The sequence below is a fragment of the Colobus angolensis genome, unplaced genomic scaffold (assembly GCF_000951035.1).
Source record: "Colobus angolensis palliatus isolate OR3802 unplaced genomic scaffold, Cang.pa_1.0 Scaffold135, whole genome shotgun sequence".
NCBI classification, from domain to species: domain Eukaryota; kingdom Metazoa; phylum Chordata; class Mammalia; order Primates; family Cercopithecidae; genus Colobus; species Colobus angolensis.
In genome coordinates, this window is record NW_012114433.1 from 2314363 (window position 1) to 2332748 (window position 18386).

The 18386-nt window shown below is 52.0% G+C and overlaps 1 protein-coding gene across 1 annotated transcript in view; it reads right to left on the minus strand.

Moving 5' to 3' along the window:
* Nucleotides 1-18386, minus strand: part of PARD6G (par-6 family cell polarity regulator gamma) — a 147201-nt gene that overhangs the window by 80262 nt on the left and 48553 nt on the right. Inside the window, exons 3-10 of the mRNA XM_011934395.1 lie at nt 18097-18370; nt 17469-17540; nt 16418-16670; nt 13974-14072; nt 10730-10821; nt 9468-9565; nt 9055-9134; nt 8861-8950 (exon numbers count right to left, since the gene is read on the minus strand). Coding sequence (XP_011789785.1) covers nt 8861-8950; nt 9055-9134; nt 9468-9565; nt 10730-10821; nt 13974-14072; nt 16418-16670; nt 17469-17540; nt 18097-18370 — 1058 coding nt within the window. The remainder of the gene's footprint in view (nt 1-8860; nt 8951-9054; nt 9135-9467; nt 9566-10729; nt 10822-13973; nt 14073-16417; nt 16671-17468; nt 17541-18096; nt 18371-18386) is intronic.

Genomic DNA, 18386 nt, shown 5'->3' on the forward strand with positions numbered 1-18386 from the left:
GCTAGGGCTGGTCTCAAATTCCTGGGGTCCAGTGATCCTCCTGCCTCAGCCTCCCAAATTACTGGGATGACAGGCGTGGCCTGGCTTGACCAGTTTTAAAATAAAACTCTAGAATTGTATTAAATTGACATTGGCTGACAATGTCACAAAACAGAAAAACAGGAAGAGGTTTGAGCACAAAGTCATGAAATGTGTTCCATGTCCCTTACAGAGCAACGAGTCCCACCAGTCTGGCCCTGTGGACATTGCATTTGCCATAATCTTCCCCCATCTGGAGCCAAATGTCAGCACGCAGGTGAAGATGTTTTCAAACAACAAAAACAGAGGCAATGTTTCAAAGAATACTTGCACACAGGTGACAAGAAGCAAGGCTGTGTTTTCTTGCAAAAGGCTTTGCTTCCAAATGACTCAAGAAGAAAGCGCTGAATTGCTCTGACCAGCTCCCCACTTCTTCTGGTCAGACTTGGGTGGGAGCCACCGGGTCACACACACCGGGTGGTGTTCCACATTGGTGACTGCATGGCAGGCGCTGCGTCTGTTGCAGGCAGGTGGATTCTCCTGAGAGTTTGAGGACTTCCCACCCACTCCCCATCCCACATCCTTCCCTTCAGCAGAACAGACCCTAGAAAGAGAAGAACGTCTGAGAAACCCCATTCACAAGAGGGCAACCCCGGGAACCACCAGGTCACCAGGGCTTCAGAAAGGCCAGGAGGTTCACAGAAGTGTCCTCTTGAGTGGCCATGTCTGTATTTGAACTCACTTCTTTGAGCCAGGTAGAAACTTACTCATTGAACCCATATTTTCCTGTGCTGGGCGGTACAGTAAAAGAAAAATGTGGTCTCCATTTTATCCCCAAGAGAGCTTAGTATACAGTAGATACTAAAAACATTTACTAAAGACAGGTGACCAGCATGAGGCAGGCCCCACCTTTGTTCATCCGAGGAGTGGTTTCAAGGCCTCTGAGCACAGCAGGAAAAGGGCCCTACCTGGTGCTCAGGAAGTGGCATCCCACGGGGGAGATGGCAGCGAGCAGTGAGACCCCAAGTGAAAACTGCGGAAGGTGCCGTGGGGAGGTGAGGGGAGGTGAGCGGAGGGGAGGGGAGGTGAGCGGAGGGGAGGCCAGGGGATGGGAGCTCCCGGACACGCAGTCCTGGGGAACACAGGCTACATGCACAAGGGCACCCCAGGCCCGTCTACCTTGACCCCCAGCCTCCTCAACCAGCGCTGCTGGGTGAGTCTCAGGCACCAAGTGCCCCTACAGCTCACACTGTCTGCCAGGGGTCCCCACCCCAACAAGGCCCGCCCACCCCAGGCCTGCCCCCGGGCATGCAGACTGTCTCTATTTAAGGTCCCAGACACCACAGGGTCTTGGCCCCAAGCCCACAGACTGCAGCTCCTAAGATGCAGCCCTGAAGCCCCGCCCCCATCCACAGACTGCGCCTCCCACCTAAGGCCCTGCCCACTGAGGCCCCATCCCCTGCTCACAGACTGCGTCTCCCATCTAAGGCCCCTCTCCGCCAAGGACCTGCCTCATACCCCCAGGGGCCTGCCTCCCATCTAAGGTCCCCACCCCAGGCCTGCAGGTGAGAACAGTGAACAACTGCAGGCGATCAGAAACAGAGACGAGATTCCCACAGAAAATGCTCATCAAAATACTTAAAATTGTGACAAATGGAAATAGTAAGTGAATCAAACACATGAAAGCACATTTCCAGGTCAAGATATGATGAAGCTAACAGAAATGGGCTTATTTTATTTTATTTTATTTGAAGAGAGTCTCGCTCTGTCACCCAGGCTGGAGGGCAGTGGCGTGATCTCTGCTCACCATAACCTCCACCTCCCAGGTTCAAGCAATTCTCCTGCCTCAGCCTCCCGAGTAGCTGGGACTACGGGCGCACGCACCACACCTGGCTAATTCTTGTATTTTTAGCAGAGATGTGGTTTCAGTGTGTTGGCCAGGCTGGTTTTGAACTCCTGACCTCAAACTCCTGACCTCGTGATCTATCCACCTCGGCCTCCCAAAGTGCTGGAATTACAGGTGTGAGCCACCATGCCTGGCCAGAAGTGATATTTTAAAAGGGTTTAAGGGCTCAAGGAAGCCTTTACAATATAGTACATTTAAAAACACACACATAAGAACACAATGCCGAATCTGCAGTGAGGTCCCAATTAGGTCAGAAATTACTTTGGCACAACACGGCGCAGATGGGCACGGCCCCTGGGCTGGGAATCCTGTCTGAGCCAGGAGCCCCCTTGGGCCAAGGAATCAGGACCTCTGGGCTGGGCCCAGGCAAGGTCATTTCAGAAAGTTCAATCTCCTGCTCCAGGACGTTCTTTGAACCAGAAGCATTCCCTGGAGCCAGCTGGAGATGCTCTACACCAGACCGGAGTCCAAATCTGCATTCTCACGGGAGTCAGGGCTCATGTGCATATTAAAGGTTGTACAACTGACCTATCTTCATGTGGCTGATGGTTTGCTCGAGCCGGAAGTTAGACAATAATCACACATACAAATATGTAATTGCAAACTCTGAGATACGCAAACGAAAACTGTAAAACACAGGCCCTAATTTAAACTGCATGTACAAGGAGTGGAAGTAACTGGGTGAAGCGTGAGGACAGAGAGCATTTCATCCCGTGGCACAACCAAAGGAGCCTGGACAGCCCCAGGAACAAGGAGGGCAGTGTGGGTGGCCAGGCAAGCAGGACCTTGTATGTGTCTGAGATGCTCCAGAGAAACGCTGACACAGGGAGTTGGCTCCAGGACGTGCTCGGGGCCTTCAGGTGTCTCCCACATTCCCCCACACATCCAGGTGGGTCACAGGGTCACAGTATCACCACGTCAGAGGAAGAAGACCCTCAAGTCTCCCTGTCAGGGTGGGGTCACATGCGCAGCTCTAAACCATTCACTGGCAGGGGCTGAGACTCGCCTTAGACTGTCAGAGCCCCTGGCCTAGAGCAGGATCTGTTGGGAGGGGATGGCGATGCTGGCCTGCCATCCAAGCCCAGGCACATTCCAGCTGTAAAGGAGCTCACGCGTGTGCATGGCAAACATGAGCCGCCTCGGACCTTCAGGCCAGGGAGCACATGTGCACATCTGTGTCCTGCAGAAAACTAAGAAACACAGAAAGAACTCCACGTAGGAAAAGAGAGTGCGACGGGTCTTAAAAGAAATACAGGCGGACATCCTAATGAGGAACCTGCTGGAGCGTGGCACTCGGCATTGTGTGCTACGGAATGACTTCCTGGGCTGACACGTTGGGACGGTTTAAAATCGGGCCACACACCTATGAGTCAGATGAGGTGGCGCCTGGCGCCTGCCCAGGTGCTGTCCACCCAAGATCCGGAGTGATGATGGCCCAGCCGTTGGCACTCGCAGAACTGCCCAGACGAGCATCGTGTCAGACTGCCCAGGATGACGGCTAAACCCACTGTACCCTGTGGTCCCCTCTGAGCAGAGACAGTCCCTGCAGAGGGCCTGCCACTGGTTCATGCATGTGTTCTCCACCGACGCACCCAGCCCTGCTAAATGTAGGAGTTGGGGAGGGGTGGGAGTGGAGGACACGGAGGTCTATGAACGTGGTCTCCGTCCAGAAGGGATTTACCGTACAGGAGAGAAGACAGAGTCTATGCTGAGCTCTGTGTGCACGCTCTCTTTAATCCTGAGGGCAACCCCAGGGAGGTGTCATTGTTCCCACTTTACAAATGAGGAGACTGAAACCTAGAGGGGTTTAATAACCTGCCCATAGTCACAAGGCTAGTAAATGAAGGAGCTGAGGCTGAATTCAAGAAGGGAATTTTGAAAAGACCTAAAGGGCTACAATGATGGGAGAGAGAATTCCAAATGGAAGGTCAGGTACAAGGGGTGCCCTTTGTGGGAAGGAACACCCCAGGTGGGAGGGGATGCCCCTCACGGAGGGAATGGACAAGGATGGCCCATCAGCAAGGGGGCAGGATGAATGGGCCAGGGCTACTCCAGAAACAAGTGAGGGCTCAGGAGACTCTATGCTGAGAGCGGGGGCCAGGGGAGGGGTGCTAGGGGGTTGGCCTTGGCCCAAGTGTGTGAGGCATGAGCACAGGCTGCTCATCTGTCCCTGCCTGCACAAGACTTTCCTGAAAGGTAAATTCACTTAGGCAGATGCCTGGAACTCCAGCCTGTGGAAGAAAGTGGGGTCCCATTCCCATTTGACCTCATGATACATGGATGAATTAGGCAGTTCTACATCCGAGCTGTGCTGCCCACTGGGAGGGGCTGAGGGGATGCAGACTGGGTCACTGGAGTTGTACAAATACCGAGAGAAAATATAGCAAAGCTGCAAAGAGCCAGGCTCTGAGTGGACACTCCTGGGTTCCAGTCCTCACCTGTATTGGCTGTGTAACTTTGGATAATTTATTTAACTTCTCTGATCCTGTTCCCCCTTTGTAAAATGGATAAAAACATTCACCCCAGAGTAGTGGTGCGAATCTAATATGAATACATGTTCTGTGCTCAACATAGGCCCTGGTGAGAGAATAAGACCCCAGCCAATGGGAGCAATTCACACGCTCAACTTGCTCACCAAGCTGTTTGTTCTCCCCCAGGCCTAGAGATGGGTTCAGCATCTCACAGCCATCCACAGGGATGGCTGCTGAGCCCTTCTCAAAAACCCAAAGTTGCAAGCATAGTAAAGGGAGACCTCTTGCATGTGTGGAATTATAATAGTGCAGAATAGTAAGCCTGTTTTGGGCTCACACTGTGGGCCTGAGCTGCTGGCAGATTCAGCCTTCCTGCAGCTGAACCACAAGCCCTAATCTCTGAGTAGAAGCCACTGCTTTCCTAGGCCTGTCCCTTCACTGCCGGCAGGTGGCTGTTTTTCAGGGCATTTTTAAAAAATGAAATAATCTTTTAATAATTTCATGAGCGAAAAGCTGTGCTGAGTGTGACCAGAGCCCGCAGTTCAGGGTGGAGATAAACAGTGGTAGGTTCTGCCCCCACCCCCCAAGCCACACAATTCAACAGGCCTCTGCTAGGCGATGTCCACACCAGGGTCCAGGGTGGGTGGGGTGGGTCACCAGGAGTACTCTGACCTCCACTGCAGAAAGCCCACTGCAGGGCTGCTGAAGGAAGTGGATGAGGTGGCCAGGCCTGCAGTCCCGGGCCTGTGCTCCCTGCATGATTAGTCTGTTTTCACGCTGCTGATAAAGACACCAAGACTGGGAAGAAAAAGAGGCTTAATTGGACTTACAGTTCCACATGGCTGGGGAGGCCTCAGAATCACGGTGGGAGTTGAAAGGCACTTCCCACATGGTGGTGGCAAGAGAAAATAGGAAGACGCAAAAGCAGAAACCCCTGATAAAACCACCAGATCTTGTGAGACTCATTCACTACCACGAGAGCAGTGTGGGGGAAACCGCACCCATGATTCAAATTATGTCCCACCAGGTCCCTCCCACAATACCTGGAAATTATGGGAGTACAATTTAGGATAAGATTTGGGTGGGGACACAGAGCCAAGCCATATCATTCCTCCCCCGGCCCCTCCAAATCTCATGTCCTCACATTTCAAAACCAATCATGCCTTCCCAACAGGCCCCCAAAGTCTGAATTCATTTCAGCATTAACCCACAGTCCACAAGTCCAAAGTCTCACCTGAGACAAGGCAAGTCCTTTCCACCTATTAGCATGTAAAATCAAAAGCAGGCTAGTCACTTCCTAAACAAAGGGGTTACACGGCCCATGCAAGTCCGAAATCCAGCGGGGCAGTCAAATTTTAAAGCTCTAAAATGATCTCCTTTGACTCCAGGTCTCACATCCAGTCACGCTGATGTAACAGGTGCGTTTCCATAATCTTGGGCAGCTCCGTGTCCCTGTGGTTTTGCAGGGAACAGCCTCCCTCCCAGCTGCTTTCACGGGCTGGCATTGAGGGTCTGTAGCTTTTCCAGGCGAACAGTGCAAGTTGTCAGTGGATCCACCGTTCTGGGGTCTGGAGGACTTTGGGTCTTCTCACAGCTCCACTAGGCAGTGCCCCAGTAGGAACTCTGTGTGGGGGCTCCAACCCCACATTTCCCTTCGGCGCTGCCCTAGCAGAGGTTCTCCATGAGCATCCAGCCCCTGCAGCAGACTTCTGACTGGACATTCAGGCGTTTCCACACATCTGAAATCTCGGCAAAGGTTCCCAAACCCCAAGTCTTGACTTCTTTGCACCCTCAGGCTCAACACCACATGGAAGCTGCCAAGGCTTGGGGCTTGCACTCTCTGAAGCCACGGCCTGAGCTCTCCATTGGCCCCTTTCAGCCATGGCTGGAGCAGCTGGGATGCAGGGCACCAAGTCCCTAGGCTGCACACAGCTCAGGGACCTGGGCATGGCCCATTAAACCACTTTTTCCTCCTAGGCCTCTGGGGCTGTGATGGGAGGGGCTGCCGTGAAGACCGCTGACATGCCCTGGAGACATTTTCCCCATTGTCTTGGGGATTAACATTTGGCTCCTTGTTACTTATGCAAATTTCTGCAGCTGGCTTGAATTTCTCCTCAGAAAATGGGTTTTTCTTTTCTATCACATTGTCATGCTGCAAATTTTCCAAACTTTAACGCTGTGCTTCCCTTATAAAACTGAATGCCTGGCCAGGCGTGGTGGCTCACGCCTGTAATCCCAGCACTTTGGGAGGCCAAGGCGGGCAGGTCACCTGAGGTCAGGAGTTCGAGACCAGCCTGGCCAACATGGTGAAACCCCGTCTCTACTAAAAATACAAAAATTAGCTGGGCATGGTGGTAGGCACATGTAATCCCAGCTTCTCAGGAGGCTGAGGCAGGAGAATCGCTTGAACCTGGGAGGCAGAGGTTGTAGTGAACGAAGATGGCGCCACTGCACTCCAGCCTGGGGGACAAGAGTGAGACTTCGTCCAAAAAAAAAAAACAAAAAAAACTGAATGCCTTTAATGGCACCCAAGTCACCTCTTGAATGCTTTGCTGCTTAGAAATGTCTTCCACCAGATTCCCTAAATCATCCCTCTCAAGTTCAAAGTTCCACAAATCTCTAGCGCAGGGCAGAATGCCACCAGTCTCTCTGCTAAACCCTAACGCTTTGTTTCAGTGTCCAACACGTTTCTCATCTCCATCACAGACCACCTCAGCCTGGACCGTATTGTGCACATCATTAACAGGCTCTGGTCAAAGCCATTCAACAAGTCTCTCGGAAGTTCCAAACTTCCCCACATTTTCCTGTCTTCTTCTGAGCCCTCCAAACTGTTCCAGTCTCTGCCTGTTCCCCAGTTCCAGTGTCGCTTCCACAGTTTCAGGTATCTTTTCAGGTATCTTTCAACACCCCACTATGCTGGTACCAATTTACTGTATTAGTCCATTTTCACACGGCTGATAAAGACATACCCAAGACTGGGAAGAAAAAGAGGTTTAATTGGACTTACAGTTCCACATGGCTGGGGAGGCCTCAGAATCACGGTGGGAGGTGAAAGGCACTTCTTACATGGCGAACGCAAGAGAAAATAAGGAAGATGTGAAAGTGGAAACCTCTGATAAAACCAACAGATCTCCTGAGGCTCATTCACTACCACGAGAACAGTGTGGGGGAACCACCCCCATGATTCCAATTCTCTCCCACCAGGTCCCTCCCACAACATGTGGGAATTAAGAGAGTACAATTCAAGACGAGATTTGGGGGAGGACACAGCCAAACTATATCACTGCACCTGCCCCGTCTCCACCAGACAGACTGGACACAGGGTCAAACATGCCCACACAAGCATTCATGGGCAGGATCAGAGGCTCAGATAGCTGAGGGGAGGGTCTAGGATGCATGAGGGCATTTAGGAAGCAGCCCATCCCTGAGTGGGGTCCTTCCTACAACCCGTGGGGCCACATCCCTGGGGAACTGCTACCAGCTCGTGGTGCAGGACAGGTGAGTGTTGGCTCACAGGTAAACCCTCCTGAGGGACAGACCTCCATGCACACAGGGACCTGGGGCTGGTCATCTCCAGAGTAGGGGAGTGGGGCCTCCTCAACAGTGAGACCCTCAAGGGACAGACCTCCATGCACACAGGGACCCCAGCTGCTCATATCCTGAGGAGTGGAGTGGGGCTTAGTCAACATACCATTTATCTCAATTGCATCTCTCTGATGTCTGCTGCTCCTGTCCATGCAGACACACAGTGTCACCTTCCAGGCAAACTGTCCCAGCTCTGACAACGGAGAACATCCATGCAAAGTTCGTAAACAAAACAAAGCCACCTGAGGAGGTACAGGATTTAACATTCAGCACCAATCACTCATGAACCACCGCACAGCCTGGTGGCTAGAACAGGCGGGTCTCACACAGGGCCCAGGAGGCCTGCCCCCACAGCTGGGCCTGCACTCCCTCTCATCCCTGCACCAGTATAGGTGCTGATGGGCCCAAGGTGACTGCAGGCCACGGGGGTCACTGCCACTTCCTCCCCCTCATGAGGGACCACTTTGAAGGCAGAGAAGTTTATTTTGTCCCAAGGAAACACCCCGTATTATTGCAGACACCAGCAAGGCATGAGGTCAGGACTGTGGGTGGAAAGCCAGCCATGGAGGCCCCTGAGCCATGGGACACAGGTGCTAACATTGCTTTTGTTTCCAAATCCTCTGGAACAGCTGACCACCTAAAAATGACAGCTGTAACAGCCCCAAACTCCTCTTTCACGCCTTAAGCAGGAACCTCAGGGGCCTCACACCCGAGCTCAGGTCCCCACAAAGAGGCTGCTTGAGGGCTCACGCATAGGCATACGGTCCATCCTGTCTCAGAGGCCAAGGCAAAAAGAGAGATCTGACACCACAGAACCGACTGATTTATAATCCAGCTTTTGACAAGCGTACTGACGTAATAAGACAGAAAATAAACGCACCCACTCAGCAGACGGGCTTTGAGGAGGAGCAGAGAAATCCACACAGTGCTCTGACGGCCCTCGAGACACAAAGGCTTCACGAACACCCTCCTGTGAGTGCGAAAGGGATGAGCTGCCAGCCAGGCAAGCCAGGCACACCTCCCAGGCTGAAGGTGGAGTGGAAGCTCTTGGCCCTGCAGGTGTCCACAGCTCACCATGAGTGAAGCTGCTGTGAGGTCTTCATTCCACACGTGAAGCTCAGGCACGTTTTCCAAGAAAGATTGTCCAACTTTCACTGTACACAAAGAGCCCCGGCACAGAGATGTCCTGGGACCTCTGGCACAGTGCCAGCCTGTTCTCCTCTCAGGTCCCAGCTTCTCCCACAACATCCTGCCCACCGGAGGGGCCCCAGAGATTGGTCAGCTGGTGTGAACTCAAGGAAAGCCGGGAAATGCATAAGAGCAGCCAATCAAACCACAGAATTAGAAGAAGCGCTGTGAAAGCCCTTCACACATCAGCAGCGGGGACCTTAAATTCTGTAAGATAAAGGATCTTTTCTGATTTTGATTAATCAACAAATAGCTAATAAGTTGTGGTTCAAGGCCTCCAGGACCTACAATTGCCTCACCCCAAATCCACACAGGGTTCACAGTCTTTGTGTACACCAGAGCCAGGAACAACCCCAATGCTGAGTCATAGGTAAGATCAATGACCGAGATCACCCCCCTAGGGCAGACTTGCATCACTGAAAGCCAGTATTAGTGGGGCATGGTGGTATATGCGCCTGTAGTCCCAGCTACTCAGGAGGCTGAGACAGGAGGATCACTCAAGCCCAGGTGGTCGAGGCTGCCGTGAGCCGTGACTGCATCACGGCACTCCGGCTTGGGCAACAGAACAAGACCCATCTCATAAATACAGCCATCAGCCTAAGTGGCTAAAGGTCATTAGCATGAGTGTCCGTGTGAGTAGTCAAAACAGCAAGCATGTTATGTGCTCAAGAGAAGCACGTGCATGTGGGCCAGTAGAGGACATGGGTTAGAACATCTGCTGGGAACAGCCCCCACCTCTATCAGCAGGACACACCTAAGCTCACTCACACAATGGAATACTAAGTCTCCATCAAAAATAAGGTCTACTGATTGGATCGTGCAGACATGACACTGAACTAGAGGAGACAGACAGTGCTCCACCTAATAATAAAAAGCTGGTCTGGTGATAGAGACCTAATAGTGGTTACCTCAGGGATAGGTATTCACTAGAAGAGGGCACGAAGGAACCTTCCTGGATGCTGGAATGTTCCACATCTTGATCACCAAGCTGTACACTTAAGATGAGAGTACTTCACTGTAATACGTTCACTGAACCCAGCAGACACTGTCGTTGGGCTAAGGGGGTCTGGGACAGCTTCCTGGACAGGCAGTGATTTGAGCCCTGAGGCAGGGAGGCAAGGCTGAACTTCCACTGGCAAGAGGAGGCCAGGATCGGTTTGCTGGGAGGGCACAGAATGGGGGGGAGGGGCAGGGGCAGGTGGGAAGTGACAGGCCAACTAGTCGTTTCACGTGAGCCACGTGGGAGGGCCTCAGTGCCCAGGCCGAAAGCATCCTGCACTATGGTGGTTTTCAAACTTTTTAAGCAGCGAAAGCCTTTTCTCCCCCCCCAAGTAAAATGCTACACATGTACCTCAAAACAAAGCAGATCTGCTCTGGCTGGGGCTGGGGCGTGGAGCCCCACCCTCTTAGACTCTTCGGCCGCTGTCTATGAAGCATGGGATGGGTGACTGATGTGAAGGGCGAATAAGGGAGAGGTGGGGCAGGGGCCAGGGTGCAGGAGAGCACGTCCTCAGACCCCAGGAACATGGGAGCAGCAGGGAGAAGAGGGGGTCAAAGGTACCTGATGACACGGCTATACCAGAAGTGCCCTGGTCCAGCCACCCCATTCCCAGTGGGCTGGTCCTTGGAGCACCTGAGTGTGCCCAGGCAGCTCTGCAAGCAGAAGTGTGCAGGGCTGATGGTCTACGACAGGGGTACCCGGGGCCACATTGGAAGCAGAAGAATCATCTTGGGCCACATATAAAACGCACCAATGACCGGTGATGAGCTTAAAAAAAAAATCTCATAAAGTTTTAGGAAAGTTTATGAATTTGTGTTGGGCCACATTATTCAAAGCCACCCTGGTCCACATGTGGCCCACAGGCCATGGACTGGACAAGCTTGGTCTACAAGGAAAGGGCACAAGCACCCCAGGAGCTGTGGAGCAACAAGCAGGTTCCTGGTCTATCTCTGAGCACTGAGAAACTCAGGAGGTGCCAACAGCAACAGAAATAGCTATGGGGGCTCTTAATTTCCAAAGTACCTCACCTTCTCCCCCCACCTACAGCACTAGCGCCACTTAGCTTCACAGCGATGGAGAGGGCAAGGCCACCAACGCCTCTCAGGGATGCCCTGGCAATAAGCCAACTGGCAAATCAATGTATCGATATATTTTAATTGCTAAAGAAAAGAAGCTTATCTGGTTCACAGTTCTGCAGACTGTACAAGAAGCACGGTGCCAGTATCTGCTTCTGGGGAGGGCTTCTGGCTGCTTCTACTCCCAGTGGAAGGTGGAAGGAGAGCCGGCCCGTGCAGAGATCATGTGGCAAGAGAGGAGGCAACGGGGGAGGAGCCAGGCTCTTGTTAACAACCAGCTCTTGCTAGAACTCACAGAGCAAGAACTCACTCATTACCACGAGGATGGCACCAAGCCATTCACGAGGGATCCACCACCGTGACCCAGGCATTTCCATTTAGGCTGTACCTCCAACACTGGGGACCAAATTTCATCATGAGGTTTGGATGGTCAAATATCCAAGCTATAACATTCTCCCTGTCCCCCCCAAATCTCATGTCCTTATTACACTGCAAAATATAATCATCTCAATAGTCCACAAAAGTCCTAACTTGCTCCAGCACCAACTCAAAAGTACAAGTAGTTGTCCCTTTCTCAAAAAGTAGTTATTTTCTCAATTTGCTTAACAGACCACTTCTGAACCAGTAGCCGTCAGGAAAACCCACTTGTTTTTCATCTGAATTCGACCCAAGGGACGCTGATTGTGTCTCTACTATAAACAAAGCACCGCTCTTCCCACCTCCAACGCTGCCCTCTTCCTTACCCAGCACACCATCGAGAAACGCGGCTAGGGTTCTGAACTGGCCTCCAAAAACATGTGGGGAGGATTAAAGAACCCCAAATAAGGACAAGTGGGGACTGGACCCCACCTGCTTCTGGGAGCTACGGAGACCCAGAATCTCACACCACCTCACACAGGCATCACTGTTGCCGATGCAGAGACGATCAGAGCAATTTCAGGGGAGACCCAGAACACTGACTGGTCTTGCTGGGTGATGGGATGACTGGGCTGCACCGGAAATCTCCGATTTCAAGGAGATGTGAAGCTGTGGATTTGGTGATGTTTGATTATCAAGACAAAGGACACTCCACCTCACCCAAATCTGCCCACTTACCTGACTGAACCTTCACTGGTGTTTTTAAGGCAGGGATGTTGTAAGTTTTACCCCAGCACAAGCCCTATGCCTGACACACAATAGTTGCTCAGTAAATGAGTAAACAAATGCATGGATGAGATCAGACTTTGAAAGAACAGCTACTGAATAGAGGACTTCCCTTGAGGCCATGCAGCAAGAACCTTCTACAGTGATGCAAGAAAAATAAGACTTCTTCCCACAAAACACAAAACTAACCCTCCCAGCTGTTTCTTGCAAGCTCCAGATTCAGACAGCTGAGGGGGTCTCTCATCCTATGCGTGGTGAGCTGGGAATGTGTGTACCCGCGTCCTACTTTGGATTTCACAACTTGTTGGATTCTGAGAGGGGCATGAGCCCTCTTCCAGCAGCCATGGACAACTGGTGGTTCCCATTCTAGACTTTGGAGCTAGACTGTCTGGGTTCCGACCCCTCTTATGAGCTTTATGACCTTGGGCAGGTCAGTGAAGCGCCCTGTGAGTCAGTTTCCTCTTCATTTGTATAGTGGGTGTGATAAAGGAACCCACATTACAGGATGGTGATGGGCATTAGTGAACTATCTGCAATTGCCATGTATTTAGAACGGTCCCTGGCACATATATACACATATATTGTAGGGGCATTAAGTAAATGTTATTAGTACTTTGGAACACAACCTCTGCACAGCAGGCAACGTCCGGCCTGGGGGCCTCAGAGTAGGGCGCAGGTGCGTGCTGGGAAGAGGCTGGGGGCTACACAGCCTCCCATGGCTCCCCAGGGTCACGGCGCAGTAGAAATTTGCCCAGAGGAAGTGGATTTGACATGTAAGCAGCCAGGTGAACAAGTCTAACCACCTGGGAGGTTCTGCTGCTGTCGTGCCAGGCTCCCTTCTTGCTGCTTCTAAAGGTCATGGAGACCCCTTTATGGGAAAAGATCAGGATGCCTCTCCTCTTTGTACTAATTCTGGACATGATTCACAAACGCCAGAGCTTCTGAGACCTTGAATGGCTGCATCTCCCATTCCCTGATATTGCTTCACTTCCCTAAAATTAGGGCCTTCTATCTGAAATGCCATGGGTCCTAGGAAAGGGCTCTACCCCCTGGCTAGCTGGAGTGCCCCCTGGAAGGCCATCAGAGAATTTTGCTTCTCACAGGCCACAGACCTACAAGAAATGGGCAGCCTCCCTGGGGGCAGTGACGCCATCAGTACCCCCAGGCTGACTCCGCACTTGGGTCCCTGGTAAGTCTCCCTAAGATGTGACTTCCCAAATCAAGTCACCGAACCTGTTTAAGCACAGACATGCACAAATACAACAAAACTAAAGTCTTAAAAGGGCGTGGCTGACACACACAGGTGAGTCAAACCATGTCCAGGCAGTTCTCAACTGGCCCACAGGAGGCAAGTGTCAGCCACCCAATTGGGAGGCCTGGCCTCAGCTCCATCCCACCGGCTGTCGCACATCACACAGCTGGAAGGGCAAGTTCCTGCAGCACCATGGCAGCCAACGGCCTCAGCCAGCAATAAGATCTTGGGGACCAGAGGAGATATACTAACATAAAACACTGCCCGCCTGGCTGTCCCCAGCAGAACCTGGCCAGCCAGTGCATCGGCCAGCCCACCAACAGGCTCCTCATACCCTTGTCATCCTGGAGGGCCCAAGTTTTATGTCTGGGGGCAAGGTCACAGCGCTCTCGGAGCCAGTCACCCTCAGCACCATCTGCACTGATTGGAAACACTGTGAACAAGAAGCTCCCATATTTATTAACTCCCAAGAAAACTAACAGAGAAAAAGGATTCAAGACAAAACCAGGCAGTTAAAAATAAATATACAAATAGCCAATAAATATGAAATTTTTAACTCACTAATAACTTAAGAGATACAAATTAAAACAATGGGATACCACTTCACGTATCTAATTGGGAAAGAATGAGAAAATGTCCAGTGCTAGGAGGAGGAAAGAAGAAAGGGATGGGGAGAAAGGACAGATGAATGAATAGATATGAAACAGCATCTATAAATTGGTAAAATAAACTTTCCAGAAGAAAAGTAGAAATACGTACTCAAGCCTTTAAAAGTACATACCTTTCCCAAGTAATGTCACTGCTAGGAATTTGTTCTAAAGATCAGTAAGAATTTTGCAGTGGTTTAGTATAATCAATAACCTTTACATATTTTAAATGTGTATATTCTATATATAATTTTATTTAAAGACTTAAAGATACTATTTACAGCACGGTTTACTACGGAAAAACTTGGGATTAACTTAAGATACTGGTTAGTCATGGTTTAGACAGGAGCAGGAATACAATGCAGTCATTTCTTTGTTTTCTAAAAATATTAATGACATGAAAAACATTTGCAGTACATGACAAGTCGGAGGCGGAAGCTGGCTACACCATGACATGCCTATTTGACCCAAATTCTGTAACACAACACTGCATGCATCATACATGCACACGAAAGACCAGAAGGCCAGAGGCAACATTTAACAGTGGCTCACCTTTGGACAGGAGAGCCACCAATGGTGTCTGTCCTCCTTTGTGCTTGGCTGTGGTTTGTACATTTCCTATGATGACACGATGACACTGTTTGCTTAGAATCCAAAAAATCCCCAACATCATTTAATAAGGAAGCACAAATGGGATGAAAACCGGCTCCCTCAGATAATCAACACGACAGACAATCTGTGCCGAACATAACCGTGGCACCAGCATCATGACAAGTGCCAATGAGATGACCAGAAACACCAAGAAGGGGTCGGACGGAGAAAGCTTGGTCTGGCACAGGCATCCAGAATGACTTTGTAGAAGAGGGAGCTGTCTAAGAAGGTCCTCAGGATAGGGCAGATTCTCAGAGAAAGCATTTCAGGTAGGGGAAGCCACAAACTAGGGATACACAGGCCAAAGAAAGCATGGGCTGAGGCCCTGAGCAGTGGGCCATCTATGCTCGAGTCCGAAGGAACTCAGGGCTCTAGGCTGAGCACACTGCTGGGAGGGGATAAGCTGTGTTTCTCTGGATTTTTCAAGCTTATGCAGACAATATGGGAATGGACGAAATACTGATATACTTAAAGGCGTTGCTAAGTTCATAGTGGCACCGTGGTGCTTGCTGTCTTCTCCTCACATGAAAATTCATCTCCGTTTGCTGCCCCCTGTAAAACCCTTCCAATCCCAGCACTGGCTTTTCTGCTACATTCTAAGGTGGCCAAGGACTCTTGCTTTCCTCCACCTGAAACGCCCTAAACATCTGCATAGCTCCTCCCTCCCCACTGCAGCTCCTGTGGAAGGAGAGGCAAAAGTCAAAGCTAAGTGGGAAAAAGGGTGCAAGTAGATACTGCTGCTGGTCTGGTGAGGAACAGATGAATCTCTAGAATTCAGGTAAAAATGTTTGGAGAAGTATAAGGGGCTGCAAAACGGGGAAGAGCCACCAGGTCAAAATCAAAGATCATATCATATGCCCCCTTGCACACACACACCAGGATACTGTCCCTAAGCACTGGGGACTGACCATCTGTGGCAAATGGTTAATGGCAAAAATTCTGAGAGAACCTAACTAAGGCAGTTTTCCAACCCAATATCTTAAAATGCCAAAGAATTCTGACCTGCAGTATTTAACTCAAAGTGCTCTTGTATTCAACGCATTTCATCTCGAGAGGTAAGCTGAAAAGGTATCGTGCCCATTTTACAGATGACATAACTGATGCTTGGAAAAGGTAAATGACTTGCCCAAAGGCTCACAAATGCAGTAGGTGGCAGAACTGAGGCTGGACTTAGCTCCCCAGATGCCATTTTCCCCACAAACCAAACCATGGTGTTATGGTGCTACATTTAGGCTGTCATAAGGCTTTGCTGTATTTTGACAACAGCGTCTCCCTATAGAGATAGATGCCATAGTAACAAACAGTAACCATAAAGTGGGTAAGTGGGAGGCTGTGCACGGAAGGAAGAGCCACAGGGACCCTCTGGACAAGCAGTAAGTTCAGCCCCATCATGGTGGGGAGGGCACAACAGCAAGTCCAGTAAGGCCCAGGTCAGTGCGGCCCTTCCAAGTTCAGCCAAAACTCTAGCTCTGCCACTCACCTCCAGACAAGCATCTGCTGCATCTGAACTTGAATCCATGCTTGGGGTGTGAGGCAGCACCCCTTCTTTGCCAAGGGGAGCCAGCAGAGACAGGCAGGCTGACACCCCAGGGAAGGCAGAGGCAGCCTCTATAGTGCCAGCAGCCCAGGACTGCAGGATGCGGCCTGGTGAGGGCGTGTCCTCCAGACCTACCCTGGGCCTTGTTGAGGCCTCTGATTCTCTGGAGCTGTGTGTGTGAGGAGGCAGCCACCCTCTGCAGAGGGCCAATGAGCACAGAACTGAATCTTTAGTTAAGTTCATGTTAACCAATCAGTCCTCCCTGGTTAAACAGCTGCTGTCAAGGGGAGCAGGAAGGATCCTAGGCTGAAAGGGCGAAACTGTTCTGCACCTTGATTGAGTTGGTGGTCACACAACCGTACAGACCTAGGCATACACGAATGAGTGTGTTACGCTGCTGAGACCCGATAAGGTCCCGGATAGGACAGTGTGCTAGTCACACAAGATGTCACCATCAGGGAGGCTGAGCAAAGGCTGAGAGGCTGAGAATATAGACCTCTCTCACAGTTACTTGTGAATGTACAATAACCTCAAAATAAAAAGTTAAATAAGATTACATACCACACGTGCTTACTGCCTACTGTACTAGATAGTGCAGCTCCAGACAGCCGTGTTCCCACTGAGCTAAAGAAAGCTCCCATCCATGCTTGTGGGCTCTTCCCTTCACCTAACCCACAGCTGGCACACTTGATTTGGGGGATTTGGGGGCACTCCTGTGCTCCAGAGACGATGGGTGTGGGGCCGAGGTCATGGGGCAAGGGTAAGGACAGGATCTTATGATAAATGAGGGATTCGTTAAAAGACCGTGTACCCCTAAGTAGAGAAGGATCCTGCAAATCACTGTAGCAGGCTGGAGAGGTGGCCACGCCGTTGCTGGGACAACCCCCTCAATCCTCTGCAGACACCCTGGAAATCCTACACCAAGCGTCTGAGCAGCACAGGGAGAGAAGGCTGTTAGACTTGCCTCCCCAGAGACCGGGGAGGGAACACCCACCCTGCGCCCAAGATAGGCACAGAGTTGCGGGTGCGGGCTCCCACTCCGCCGTTAGGAGCCTTTCCTACAACTCTGAAAACCGGGGTGCGAAGAAAGGGCGAAAGGGCCGCTCAACTCCCAGAGAGTAGCCAGCAAAAGACTAGAGGGACCCCCTCCCGCAGGACCCCGAACCACTGCAGCTCCTCCTCAGCCCGCGGGGTCCACCAAGGAGACCCTCACAAACAGCATCTGTGGCGAAGGAACCGCCCCCGCAAAGGGCAGAAGCGCCAGATCCTATCAGCCAATTACCCAGACGCGCATCGCGACCCGCAAGTTCAGGCACGCTCCGCCCGGGCGCAGGCAGCGGGAGGGGCCGGGCACGCCCGTGGGGGTGGTCTGGGTATGGGTCTGATCCGGGGGCGCGCTCGGGAGGGGTCTGGGTCTGAGCCGGGGGCGCGCCCGGGGGAGTGGGCTGGGTCTGGGGCGGGGGCGCGTCCGGAGGTTGGGGAGTCTGGGGTGGGGGCGGGGTGGGGTGTCTGGCCCGGGGACGCGCCCGGGGAGGCGTGGTCTGGGTCTGGGCAGGGGGAGAGCCCGGTGCGTGCTCTGGGTCTGCGCCGGGGAGCGCGCCTGGTGCCTGGACGTTCGGTACCGAGCGGGTGGGGGACCCCCGGCTCGGAGCCGGCGGCAAGTCTCCTCCTGGCCGGTAACAAGCGTCCTTTGCAGCCTTGAAGGCGCCTTGGCCAGGGCCATCCCACGGTCCGGGCCCCCAGAGCCCCTCCACGGCCCCGAATCCGAGCAGCCCCTGGCCCTCAATTCGCCCGGGAAAGGCCGCCCTCCCCTCCAGTGTGTGGCGCGCCCCGATCGCCTCTCGCTCGTGGAACAAAAGAGCAGCTCCCGCGGAGCGGGTCCAGAGTCTGCACGGACTGTCCGATGGCCCTC